The 14,876-nt window shown below is 36.1% G+C and overlaps 1 protein-coding gene across 2 annotated transcripts in view; it reads right to left on the reverse strand.

Moving 5' to 3' along the window:
• The window catches only part of ZNF592 (zinc finger protein 592), a 65,008-nt gene that overhangs the window by 14,087 nt on the left and 36,045 nt on the right, over positions 1-14,876 (reverse strand). The window contains exons 1-2 of one of the 2 annotated variants that reach the window (XM_031955694.1): positions 7,728-10,040; positions 3,915-4,093 (exon numbers count right to left, since the gene is read on the reverse strand). In XM_031955694.1, coding sequence (XP_031811554.1) covers positions 3,915-4,093; positions 7,728-10,040 — 2,492 coding nt within the window. Of the gene's footprint in view, positions 1-3,914; positions 4,094-7,727; positions 10,061-14,876 lie in introns of those variants that run through there. The other variant, XM_031955693.1, reaches the window with a different exon arrangement.

Genomic DNA, 14,876 nt, shown 5'->3' on the forward strand with positions numbered 1-14,876 from the left:
TAACTAGAAAAGAAGATAGAGAGTCTCAAAGATGAAAACAATTCTTTGAATATTAGAATCAGGCAAGGGGAAGCCAGTTAAGCTATGAGAAACCATGAAATAACAAAACATAATAAAGAATGAAAAAAATAAGACAAAATGTGAAATATCTTTAAAAGAAAAATGACAGATCTAGAGAACAGATCAAGAAGAGAAACTATAAGAATAATTGGATTGCCTAAAAGTTGTGACCAAAAAGAGAACCTTGATATAGTAATACAGGAAATAAAAAAATAAATAAATAAAAACTGTACTGGAGTGATAGAACATGAGTAGAAAGTAGAAAGGGAAAAAATCCACCCATTACCTCCTCAATGAGATTCTTTGTGGAAAACACACAGGAGTATTATTGCCAAGTTTTCAAAACCCCCAGATCAAAGAGAAAGTTTTGCAAGAAATAAGGAAAAAACAATTAAAATATGCTGGAGCTACAATTAGAATTGTACAGGATTTATCAGCAGCTACAGTAAAAGACCACAAGTCCTGGAATCAGATATGATGTCAGTAGATATACTGACAATCAAACTAGGTCTGCAGCCAAAAATATCATATCTAGCAAAATTATCTATAATATTGAATGAGAAAAAAATGGAGCTTCAACGAACTTGCAGATTTTTCAGGACCTTCTATCAACCAAATATGTAGTTAACAGAAAATTTAACATATAAGAGCCAATATCAAAGATCAATTTCAAAGACAATGTGTTTATGTTTTTTTACATGGGAAATGTATATTATATGTTTAAGATTCACAACAATAGGGTGGCTCAAAAGAAAGATTGGTAGAGTTATGGTAAAAACAGAAATTATGTTATACAAATGAAGTGCAGAGGAAGAATATACATACAGGCATTAGAGGAGGGAGGAGGGCTTGTAGTTGTGAAACTTACTCACACCAGAAATGAATTTAACAGGCAACACTGCATATATACCATGAAGGGTATAGAACCCTCCAAAATCTATAAAGAAATAAGGGGAGAGGGATGGTGGATGGGGAAGCAAAGGAAAGAAGAAAAAGATCTTTGGGTAGGGGGGAGGTTAGATAATAGCAAATTATAGTATTTTTTTCTTTAAAAAAAAAGGGGGGGGTATGAAAGGGGGAAAGAAGAATAAAATAAATAACATGCGTAACAGAAAACAAAAGAACAATTTACAAGGAAGTAAAGAAGAAATGGACATTTATGAACATAATTTCTTCTACTAATATATACTTTCTTGATTGATAATTTGTTGTTATGTATTTTGAATCCTCCCTGATGTTAAGGCTGGGAACCTGACAGTGTTCTCTTTTGTTTTCTTTTTCTGTTTTTTTCTTATTTTGTTTTTTCAAATAAAATAAGATTTTAAAAATACTTACTGTAATGGCAAAGAACTGAAAACCATGAGAATGTCTGTTAACTGGGAAATTGCTGAACAAATTATGGTATATGAATATAATGAAATACTACTGGATTCTAAAAAAAGGTGAAAGCCTTCAGGAAATTCTAAAAAGAATTATATGAACTGATGCAGACTGAAATTAGTAGAATCAGAAAAAATTATATAATAACAAAAATACTGTAGAGGCAATCAAATTTGAAAGACTTTAAGAACTCTATTCAATGTAATGACCAACCATGATTCCAAAAGACCAATGATGAAGCATGTTACCTACCTCCTGACAGAGAGATGATGCATTCAGGTAAGAATGACATTTTTTAAAGACATGGTCAAAGGAAGGAATGTGTTTTACAAAGCTAAGCATGTTTATTACAAGGGTTGTTTTTCTTTGTTTTCAGTGGAGTAGGAGGGAGATAGCAGGGGAGAAAGAAAAGAAAATGTTTTTGTTAATTGAAAAAATATTTTTTAAAAATAAAATTAGTCTGACAGGACCTCTTTTGTGATCATTGCTTCCTTTTCTAGATGTTCACTAGCCATCCCTTCAAATACTTTCTAAAACTATAAGAATAAAAGTCATATTCATAGGCATGTACTGTATTACAGACTCCATTTATTTCCTTTTTCTTTTTTGGAAAATCAAGGCAAGGGAAAGTAAAGGGAGAGACTAATAGGAGAACAAAAGTAGAAGGAGAGAGGGATAAGAAAGGAGTAAAGGACTGACAAAAGAGAAAACAGATTGAGGGAGGTGGTGGTCAGAAGCAAAATATTGGTGAGGAGGGACAAGGGAAAGAAGAGGACAAAAACACTTCTTTTTCTGATCCTGAGACAATTTTCCTATTCTCCATACAGAACTCTATATTTATTTTGAATACACTTACTCTCAGAAACTTTTAAAGGACAGAGACAATATCATGTTTGCCTTTGCATCTTCACCACATGGCACAGCACCTCACAGATACCTGTTGTTGATACTTCACAATCTTTCAAAGACTACTATGGTCTTTGGTTCAAAATGGTTCAAATCATTTCAATGGTTCAAAATCAAAACCAAAGGTTCTTTAATTACCTATTGTGAAGGTGACTTGGCCCTGTTGATCTGAACTCATTAAGAATATTAAAAGTATCAACAATGATGCAGCACTGCTATTGCACTTGACTGGAATACAAAATAAGCAGCCCATTTAAGATATGATATGGAATAGTACCTTCTAAATGTTGGTAGAGGAAAAATTAAAATCAGGCATTTGGTCTGGAATTCTACCAAGGACATTCCTTCTACTTAGAAGAGAAGTAGCAAAGTCTTTATACAACATTCTATGAAATTTCAATAATCTCAGATCACTCTATCTTCTGTATAAAGTAAAAAGAATTTGGCAATACATCAATGAAAAAATAAACATAAATCTTAATTCAGATCTGGCCTATGGATTCTAGCTTTATGGAATCCATAAGGATTATAAAAATATAGTATAAAAACACAGAAGAAATGCAAATAATTGATAGAGATGGAGAGTGATAAAACATAAGTTCTATATAATTACAGCTGTACTTAATATTTAGGTTTTTCCTACATTGGATTCTTGTCTGAAAACAATTTTTTGCATCTGCTTTATCTTATGGAAGACCAGTAACACTAACAGCACTTTAGAAAGCAATTAAAAAACAAGATAAGATATTTTGCTTTTATTAGAGAATGTGGATTTTCTTCTATTCAACATTCTGCTTACTTCTGATAAAGTAGCAAAAATTGACATAAGGCTCCTGCTTAAGAATTTTTTGTAATATTTAAAAGCAGGTTACATTAAAAGATTTATAATTACTGTCAAAATCATCATCACCATACAATGAATTATTACTATAAAATCATATCTAGAAATGCAAAACAATATACTGGAAGGAACAGTGGGTTTACAGTCAGAACACTTAGCAGAGCTGATAGATACTTAAAACCATTACATATCAAACATAATTTTATAAGCAAACTAAGTTGTACACAATGTATCAATGTAAAGTAACAATGACATTAGTTACATAAGAACAATTTTTAATGGACTACATGCATTTTTCAACAAATGTCCTTTTAACAAAAGACTAAACTATTTCCATACATAACCATCTCTCTTCTCTTTGTTTTTCCTCCTCCTCCTGATTAAACAAAAATGCCCAATCCAGAGAGAGATCCTTAAAAGCAGAGTCTTAGATAATTAAGTCAGTCATATGTAGAAACCTCATTCTCCAGTGTAAGTGGCTATGAAAGTGGCAGAACAAGTCCCTCACAATTACCCTCTCTTCCAAGAAACAGGTCTATCCCTGGCTCTACCCATCAGATGCCACTCATAAGCCAAATGTGAGAGCAGCCATAATTCAATGTCTCTAGAGTCAGATCCTAAAACATCTCTCAAATCCAGATTCCAGAAAGCAGCAAAGGGTGGCCCAGGCTTAGACAGAAGTTACAGCTGCAAAGAAAAGGAGATGTACAAGTCCAGCAACACTTACCGGAAACCCACTTTGCGGGCGTAGTGCAGACAGTTCTCCTTCACATGGGTCTGGAAATAGGCCAAGCGGCAGAGTGCTCCACATTCTGGGCAGCAGTAAGGAGACTTGTGTGCATGGATGCGCTGGTGGGCACAAAAGCTACACTGATTGGGTAGCATCATTTGACACACCTGGCAAGTCTGGGGGGGTAAAAAGAGAAAGAATCACAGCAGTGTGTCATCAGTAAAGAGTCTGTCTTCCACTCTGAACAAATGGGCTGTCTGAGGCAAAATAATAAATATTAAGTTGATCTGCTTGGATTTGCCCAGTTCAAAATTTCTTCTCTTATCTTTTAATTGTGCCTCTGACTTATTGATCAGGAATTTTTATTCCAGGTTGCACTTTCCTTAAGAATAAAGATAATGTAAAAACAAAAAATACCAATATAATTAATTTTTTCTACTTTAAAGAGTAGCTTAGCCTTTTGTAGAACAAGATTCTCTTCCCTCTTAGCCCAGGGAATATTATTCATTCCTAAATCTCTTCTTTTTCTGTTGGATTTCATAAAGATCTGTGCTGAACTTTAAGCCTATCTGGGTCACTTCAGATACACAATAAACTAGCATTTGATAAAACATCTTATGCTATTCTTGTGAGAAAGATGAAGATATGTGTTAAATGATGACAGTACAATTAGACATATTCTGAATTGCTTGAATGCCTGGATTCAGTCCAGTCATTAATGGCTCAATGTCAGTTTAAGAATAGATTAACAGGGGCAGCTAGGTGGCATAGTAGATAGTAGATAGAGCATCAGCCCTGAAATCAGGAGGATCTGATACTTAACACTTTCTAGCTGTGTGACCCTGGGCAAGTCACTTAACCCCAATTGCTTCAGCAAAAAAAAAAAAAAAAAAAAAAAAAGACTAGATTAACAATGTAGTGTCCCAGAAATCTGTGCATAGCCCTGTACTTTTTAGAAGCATTTTTTTAGCAGTGTTTTCAATGAAGGTGTGGACAGTAAATTTACCAAATACCTAACACACTGGATACAGAGTATCCAACTCTGACAGAGTAAGGATCCAAAAAGATTGGTTAGGACACTGGATTGAATCCAGGAGAAGAACTCCAATAGGATCAAATATAAGATTTCAAATTGATTTCAAAAGCATATCATGAGGAAGCCATTGATCAGAGAACAGTTCGTCAGAAAAAAGTTTTAAGAGTTTTAGTAGATAGTAAACTAGGCAGCTAGATACTATAGTGGAAATAACAATGAGCCTAGAGACAAGGAGACCTGAGTTCAATCACAGACTCTACCTCTGTGACCTGAGCAAGTCACTTAATCTGTCTGTCTCAGTTTCTTCTTCATCAAAGGGGAATAAGAATGATACTTTCTTCCTAGAATTGTAAAGATCAAACAAGAAAATATTTGTGAAGCCCTTAGCACAATGTCTCGCACATAGTAAGCACTATGCTAAAAGTTAATTATTATTATTATTATTATTATTCAGTAAGATAGCAGTAGACTGTGCTAAATCAAAAAGCTATTGTAAGATTTCAATGAAAGTCATGTCATCTAAGAAATAGAAAATGAAAGTCCCAGAGTATTCTGTCCAGGTCACATAGTATCTACAACAGATGGATCAAAATACAGGTCCACAACACTCCAAGTGGCCCTAACTAGGTTAAAATGTAATTGTAAAAAGTTTAACAAAATTAAAATACAATAGGCCACAGATAATGCTAATTTGTGGTTTTCTAAGTCAATATGTAGTCCTTGTTTCTATTCAAATTTGATACCATTTGAAGAACAGCACTGTTCAGTTCTGGACACTACCTTGAAAAGATAAAAGTATATATGGAAGAAAAAAGAAACTCAAGTCCCTATCACATAAAGAATAGATGAGAAAAAGGGGGAGATTTCATCTACAGGGAAAAAAAGATTCAGATCTAGAAAGAGGAAGAGGATGTACAAGAGAAAAGCAACTCCCCAGAACCAGGAGCAAAGAGGCAAATTTAGATCTGATGTCAGGAAAAAGCTTTCTAACAATTAGAACACTTCAAAATTGAACAGGCTATGGTTTGGAAGCTTTCAACAGAGACTCAGGACGATTTATTCAGTATGCTGTACTGGATGTTTTTGTTGTTGTTGTTTTTCCAGATCTGGGTTTGAATGAGATAGCTACTGTTCCTCCCGACTATGAAATTCTTTATCTCCCTACTTAAAGAGAAAAAAGTTCTTTAGACCTTAGTGCCTTCATGTTTCATCCCCCAAGCTCCTGGTTTGACCTTGAGACCAAATTCTGGACCACCATACTTTACACAGAGTAGATAATATATTTACTGTTTGCTTTTTGCCCTCACTTTAGATTTCTTTATTAGTCCCTTCTAAATCCAAGAGCCTTTCTAGTTTCCATTATTTGAGTAATATTCCTTCCCCTGAAGTTTCCCTGAATCTGATTTCCTCACACAAGCTGGAAGAAATAAAAGATCTAGAAGCTACCCAATTTCTAGACTAATCAACCACAAAAACCTATAGACAACTCACTGCTGGAGCCAGCATGATCATCCTGCTCTCTGTCCTTCTAAGTAGAAGAACTGTCATAGGTATGGCCTAACCAAAGAGCCACTGAAGAGAAATAGTAGTCAAAGCAGCCAAGAATCAACTATTACTACGTACAAGACAATTAGGGAAACTAATTTACAAGTGTTTTGAGTTTTAGGGAAAACATAAAAAACGGCAGAGATTATTTATGGATTTATAAGACTCCAGAATGGAAGAAAGAAGTACCAACCTATTCCTGCCTCTAATGCTGAGCCTGAATCCCTACCTAAGTACTCTGAGCCAACCCTAATTTGGAAATGAAACACTTTCTCATAAAATCCAAGGCTAATACATTCTCTCAGTTCCAGAGACAAATTCTTCTCTTCTTTTGAACAAAGAAAAGTCAATGATGGACAAAGGAGGGAGAGTGTGAACAATAAGTGCCAGGCTGGAGAAAGCCTCTAACAGAAATTTCCTGAGGGCATTCATTTAAACAATTCTCCACTGCTGGAATAAATACCTCAATGTCCATCTCTCCCTTCAGATTCAATTCAGGTGTCGCTTTTATAAGACCTTCCCAGATCTTCACAGTTTCTACTCTCATCCCTGTGTACACTATGTGTACACTATGCTGATCATATTTAGGCTATAACAATATCCAGCATATTGTAAACTCCTTATGTGCAGGAATTGTTTCATTTGTGATTCTGTAAACAATGTGCCTGGGACTAAAGAAATAGTAAATAAATAGTTGTTATAGTGAAAAACAAGAAACCAAGAAAAGAAATATTCTAAATATCTGGAAGAAGAAAAAAGTAGAAGAAATGAAATTTTTAGATATCAAATAGAGCTATCCACAACGAAGTGGAAAGACAAAAGAATGAGATTCTCACTATTGTAATGAAAGGTTGTTGCAATTATGAGTAGAGAGAGAAAAATGCAGTTGAGGTAAGGGAGGTGAGAACAAAAAAGCTCTAAGCTGGGTCATGGCCAGTGAGGCAGTGCCCAAGATACTGTCCCTGGAATATCAAAAACTATTCTGAAGTGGAATAGAACTACTAATCTTAACTAAGAGAGAAACAATCAACAACCTATACTTGTAAGTTACTTCAGATTTGCATTCACACAGAGGTGACTTTTCTCAATAAAAGCCAACTACATTAGGAGCCATCATTCTCCCCAAGGGTTCATAAACCAAGATTACATGCCCATTTGCTTGTCACTACAGCATTTATTCACACTTATTGCAGATGAACCAGGAAGTCTAATTTGCAGAGCTCACTTACCAACCCCTCAGTCTCCTCGGCTGTCCTCTGGTAATGAGAAGCCAGGGCTATATAATCCTGTACTTGCTTATTACATTCAAGACACTTGACCCCATAGCGAACAAGTCTTAGCGGGTCTGGGTAGAGCGGCATCGCAGGGGCAGCAGGGTTGATGCTCCCAGGAGCTGGATTGGCTTTAGGAGAGGAAGGGAGAGGCTGGGGTGCTGGTGCTGGGGAGTTTGCAGGGGGCTGTAAGAACATTTGGTCTGCAGAGATGGGTTTCATGAGCAGCTGGGAGCACTGCATAACAAGTCCCTTGCTCTTATGGTCACGGGCATGTTTTAACAGGCTGCACCTGTTGTAGAAGAGCAGGGTCTTAGAACACTGGGTACAGAGAACCTCAATGTGGACACTCCGCCGGCCATAGTGCTGGCTCAGGCTCTTCTCTAAGGCAAATGCATCCCCACATTCCAGGCAGGAATAACCACTGGATGGCAATCTAATCTTGCTGTCAACAGGGGGACTGAGGTTTGGGGAATATATGGGTACAGGATTGGCACCATGGAGAACTTTATTAAAGACCTCCACAACCAAAGGAGCAGCCTTTTTCACTTGGTGGACAAGAGACACTGACATCTGTGTTAGTTGGGACTGGCTCCGCCTCTGCACAGAAGATTTGGCGGTGACGGATGCAGCAACACTATGGGGGACCAGGTTCAGATTTGCCAAATGCACAGCTTTGGGGAGGAGATTGGCAGGAGCCAGAGGAGATGCCGGTACTGTCAGATTTTGCTGCTGCTGCTTTTTGCTGTGTGGAGGGACCACAGGTGTCACTTTTGAAATTCTGTTACTGGAGTTGAGACAAGATGATGAAGTTTCATTGGGCTTGTTCATGTTTTCATCTCCTTTCCCATCACCCAGAGGGCTCTTTGCATCCACAACAGACCCTGAAAAAAGGTCATCTGCAGTTTGGGTAGAGATATTACAGGTCTCACATTCTGGCAAGTCCCTCGGTGCCATCAGTGGAGAGAATCTAACACTGTTCTCCTCTGCAGTGGCACTGCCCGTGGGGGACCCAACTGGAGACTTACTAAGGTCATCTGGGTCTGGCAAGATGCTTGTGACAGTTCTCTTAATTTCCCCTGATGATGTCTTAATGGTTTTGATTCTCACTTTGGGAATTGCTGGTGGGGAGCTGGCTGCCACAGATGGGGATCCTTTGCTACTACTGTCACTGCAGATGCTCCGAGGGCTGTCTGGAGGCTTGATGCTCTTTTTTGTGGTCTCTGTTGGGCTTCGGGGACTCTTTGGTGATTTGGGCATTTTGGGACTACCCTTAGAGCCTTCTCTAATGGGTCCTAAATGCTCTTTTGTAATACTAGCCTTATCGTCCTTTGAAATACCAGCCACTTTTTTGGCCTGAAGGGCCACCAAAGCTGCAACACAAGAAGACAACTTAGAATGAGCTGGTTTAAGGCGCTGTCGTGGAGGAACTGATGAACACACATTCAGCTCAGAGACAAGACCTTTGGAGTCCCCAGTTTTACTGCCAGGGATATTATTGAATGTCAGAGCTTCCTCAAAGAACTCATCTTCTTCATCTACCAGTTCCTTCTTACATTCTATCACTTTCTCAATGGTTTGATCATGTTCCTTCTCACTAGCAACCAGATCACTTTCCTGGTGGTCCTGCAGTTCCATCTTTTCTTCTTTTTTGCAATAATGATCAAACATACTCAGTTCTGGAACAGGAAACTTCCCAAGCACCTCCAGGGCTGAAGTTCCTGTGGAGATGTATACAGATGGTGGGGGGAAGTAAGGGCTTTCAGAATGCTTCTGTTTCTCTCCATACCCATTGTCTTTGAGAGTATCATCCGGCTCTGGACTGGAGATTGGGCTGAACTGGCTAAATGTTGGTAAAGGCTCTGACTTCGGTGGATCCAACTTGTCAGAGTAACTCCTACTATTATCTCCATTCATAAAACTAGAATCAAATTTCCCATAATTGTGTCCCAAGCCATGGGGATCTGGGGGAAGTTCAGGTCCCCGGAAACCATTATGTAAAAGACTGGGGCTAACATGGCCCTTCTCTGCTTCAAATGATTCTTGGCGACTGGTGTTCTTAACAATGACACTCACAGCTGGGACATCAGGAGCTGACCCTGAATGAGTCAAGGACACACCTTCATCTATACACATTCCTGCTGGTTTCAGAGGACTTTCATTCTCCTCACTGGTGGCCTGGATTGCCTCTTTGGCATCAAGGCTAGTTGGGTCTGGGATGTCAAAAGCAGCCAAAAGGTCATCAAAATCTGGGGTTTTCATGTCCCCCATGACTGGAAACTGGATGCCAGCTATAACACAAACAAAGAATGAAATTAGTGTTTGCTTCAGTGATTAGGATCACTCTAGACACTGACACTAGACCATCTATCTAGAACAAACTAGCAAACAATCACTCATCAAGGTTTCATAATAAAAAGACAACAATTCCATTTTATGAGCTTCCTAGGGAAAGAGGAGATGGAGAAAAATATATTTATTTTTAAAACAGATCCTGAATCCAAAAGGGAGGTTGTTAAGCCTGAGACTGGACTAAAGGACATCCACACTACATTTTCTTGTTCTCTCATGAAGACTCAAATTCCAGTATGAAATAAATCATTCATTCCAAAAATGTACATGAATTTACCCTTAAGAAAATCTATTCAGTACCTTCTTTTCTTAGGAAAAAGTTTAATTCCTCTTTTAAGACCAACTATTATCATATGCTAATCTATTCTTATTAATTACATCACTAAAAGTGACATGACAGTGGATGAGAACTTGGCTTCAAGTTTGAATATTCTGGATTAAATACTGTTTCAAATAGACACAAACTGGAAGACTCAGACAAATAGACACAAACTGGAAGACTCAGACAAATTACTTCACTTTTACAGAACTACTAAGACTCTGTAACTGGAGTTGCAGATCTGCATTGGGAGAGACTAAATGATACCTTTCAATTCCAAATCTATGACTCTAGACTTGGACTTTAAAAAAATTGTTCAAGATCAATATTTAAGATCTCAAGATCAGTATTTAATAAACCCAAAGATTCCAGCTACAGTGACTAAGAATTCACTATTCAATAAAAATTCTTGAGAAAATTGTTAAGTGGTGTGGCAGAGACCAGGCATAGACTAACATCTCATATCTTATATCAAGATATATTATAAATGAATACATAACTTAAGATATAAAGGGTGACATCATAAACAAATTATGGGAACAAGGCAGAAATTTTATTTCAGAGATATAGATGAGGAAGAGTTTATGACTAAGCATATATAGAGAATGTCATAGAAAATAAAAGGGGAAATTATGATGGCATAAAAGTTAAGAGTTTTTGCGCAAATAAAATCAATATAGATAAGCTAAAACTAGAAGGGAAATAGTTAATTGGGGGGAGGGGGAACTCTGAAGCTAATTGTTCTGATAAAGTGCTCATTTCTAAGATATATAAAGAACTAATTCAAATATGTAATTCCTCAATGAATAAATATCAAAAGATATGAACAGGTATATTTCTTTTCTTTTCTTTTTTTAATTTTAGCTTTTTATTTATAAGACATATGCATGGGTAATTTTTCAGCACTGATCTTTTCAAAACCTTCTGTTCCAACTTTTCCCCTCTTTCCCCCCACTCCCCTACACGGCAGGTAGACCAATACATCTTAAATATGTTAAAGTATATGTTAAATACAATATATGTATACCTATTTATACAGTTATCTTGCTGCACAAGAAAAATCGGATTTAGAAATAAGATAAAAATAACCTGAGAAGGAAAACAAAAATGTAAGCAGACAATAACAGAAGGAGCGGAAATGCTATGTTGTCATCCACACTCTTTTCCCACAGTTCTTTCGCTTGGGTATAACTGGTTCTCTTCATTACTGAACAATTGGAACTGATCTGATTCATCTCATTTTTGAAGAGAGCCATGTATATCAGAATTGATCATCATATAGTATTGTTGTTGAAGTGTATAATGATCTCCTGGTTCAAACAGGTAGACTTCTAAGAAAGAAACCCAAGCTATTCATAATTATGCAAAAGAAAAAGTACTTCAAATCACCAATAATTAGAAAAATGAAAATTGAAGCAATTTTGAAAGTCCTTCTCACATCGTATTAGTAAAGTAGACAGGAGGAAAATGCCAAATGATGGAGGGGCTGAGGGAAAACAGACACATTAAAACATTGTTGGTAGAGTTGTGTGTTGGTCCAATGTTTCTGGAAAGCAATTTGGAACTCTGATCTAAAAGTTATTTTGCAATACATCATACCTAGCAGTACTTAGCAGTACTCAGCACTGGATCTATTCTCTAAAGAGAACAAAGGAAACAGAAACTCACATATGTGGTCAAAAACATTTATAGCGGTTCTTTTTGTAGTGGCAAAGAACTGAAAATCAAATGAGTGTCCATTACCTGAATATTAGCTGAGCAAATTATGGTATATAAATATAATAGAATACCATTGCACTCTTTAAAAAAATGGCAAAATAGTACAGAAATGGGAAGACTTATGTAACCTACTTTCTTTCTTTCTTTTTTTTTGCTGAGGCAATTGGGGTTAAGTAATTTGCCCAGGGTCACACAGCTAGGAGGAAGTGTCTGAGACCAGATTTGAACTCAAGTCCTTCTGACTTCAGGGCTGGTGGTAACCTACTTTCTAATATAGTAACAGTTAACATTCATATAATACCTACTATAAACCAGGCAGTGTGCTAAAAGCACATAATAAATACCTTATTTGAGCTTTATAACAGCCTTGGAGAGGTGTGTGCTGTTATTGTTCCCACTTTATAGATAAAGAAACTGAGATTAAGTGACTTGCTCAAGGTCATACTGCTAAGTTAGTTTCTAAAGTTAAACTTGAATTCAAGATTTTCTAAATCTTTCTAAACAGGCTCAGTCCTGTATTCACCAGGGCAAAATGTGCAGAACCAAAATAATTTTTAAGTGATAACACTGTAAAGACAAATAATTTTGAAACATTTAAGAACTCTCATCAAATCACTGACTAAGCATGATTTCTGAGGACAGATGATGAAGCATGCTACCCACCTGATAGAAATAATGGATTCAAGGTGCAGAATGACAAATCTTTGGACCTGTGTCAATGAGGGAATTTGTTTTGCTTGACTCTACATATGTTATAAGGGTTTAATTTTTCTCTTTTTTTAGTCAAGTTGAGAGTTAAAAGAGAAAGAAATAAAAAAATAATTTTTATTAAATGAAAAGAAATAGAATTAAGTTTAAAAAACCCTCCCATGTGAGAAACTGTGTGTTTTACATTAATTTAAAAAGAAAAGCTCTGAAAGAAGTGGAAACAAAGTGAATGTCTGACAAATTAGGCCGTGTGAATGGAACATTGTATTTTTGCACTATAAGAAAGTACAAAACTTGCCAAGACCTGTATGAACTGATATAGAACTAAAAGAACAATTTACACAATGACCACAACAAAGACAAAACAACACTGACAGACTTTAGAATAGATCAACACGGTAAGCAACAAATTCTTTAGTGCAACTCTTGACTCTTGACACCAAAATAGAAGAGGATACAGGAAGAGATTTTTCAGATATGACCCATGTGTTTGTTTTGCTTCATTAAACTTAATTTACTGCAGGGGAATGTCCTATTGGGCAAAGAGAGAGAAGTCAGTAAGAAGTAACAATGATATAAACAAAAAGAAAAGCATTAATAATAACATTAAAAATGAAAAAGGGAAGCTGTGGAACTGTTCATCTGGAAGGAACCTTTGTCCCAAGAGGACAAATGACTATAATCCACTTTCATACCAACCATGAGAGCCCAGGTGGCTCAAAACTGCAACAGTTTAAAAAAATATCTCATTACCTGTTTTATCCTTTTATTTCTGCATTCATTTCAGTTTCTTATGGGTTCATTTATTTTAAGACTAAATTTAAGATGAAAAATCTACTTAAATGAAGGAGAATGAAATGGGACAGGTGCTATGAAGAAAGTAAGGCTCAGAGAAGATTTACATGGTGCCAATCCCAGGGTACTGACAGTTTTTTTTTCCCTTCAAGTTTTAAAGAATATATAATTAAATTGTTCAGGAGATCTTATAAAATGTAGGAAAATTATCTTCCAATTGGAAAGTTCCATAAGTACAATATATAAAAATGTTGGGAAAAGATCATTTTGCCATATGCAAGTAAAGCATATACCTCCTATTGTTTCTCCCAATTTTCTCTAAGACACAAGAAAATGGAGGAATAGAAGAACAGAGCTGTATAGAAAAAGGTAGCATTCTTGCTGCAAAAATGATAAGAGACTTGAAGTTCTTAGGATAAACAGAGAACAATTAGAGATAATGATCGGTTGGTTGCTAAGGAAATTAAAGGGAAGAACAGGACAATCTTGGCTATTGAACAGTAAGCATTGTAAGGATTAATTGAAGAGCTGCTACCCATTTGCAGGGTATGAGCTTAAGCTGGACACAAATCCTGGATATGCTTCAAATTCTAAGAAATGGGTAAGAATGAGTGAAAATTTTATACTTAAGACACAGTAAGAAAAACCAGTTAAATTAAGTAGTGATTAATAACAGTTGGATTTAAGCAAGCTTAATGATAACTACATGTTTAAATTTTCTCTAAATTATGTATCATGTTGCTTAAAGGTAAAAACTAGAAATCAATATCTATGCTATTTTAAATAAAGTTGTATTTTTATTTTTATGAAAAATATATTTAAGTAGATCTGGGCTACATGCCTTTTTTCTTCCAGTTATGCATATCTATCTAAGATTAGCCTGCCTAACTATGCAAATATACTTCAAGTCACCCAAACTAATGGCAAATATTCAATCTGTATAAGACTGAATTTATAAATTTAAGCTTTAAAGACAAACAGTAGAGGAAAACAATTAAATTCTATATTTTGCCAGGACAAAAGAAAAAAAAAAAACCTCACCATATAAGCTGCTAAAGAAAGGGAGGAAAATTGAAGGGAAATACAAAACAACCAAAACAAAGAAAGCAAATAATATGCTTTGCACAAATTATTTGTATTTTAAAAGTAGCATAACAAGATGGAGTCCTTTATTTTTCTCAAGTATTTGTGAGCAGGCAATGTTGATCACAGAA

Source organism: Sarcophilus harrisii, chromosome 2, assembly GCF_902635505.1.
Source record: "Sarcophilus harrisii chromosome 2, mSarHar1.11, whole genome shotgun sequence".
In the NCBI taxonomy this organism is placed as follows: domain Eukaryota; kingdom Metazoa; phylum Chordata; class Mammalia; order Dasyuromorphia; family Dasyuridae; genus Sarcophilus; species Sarcophilus harrisii.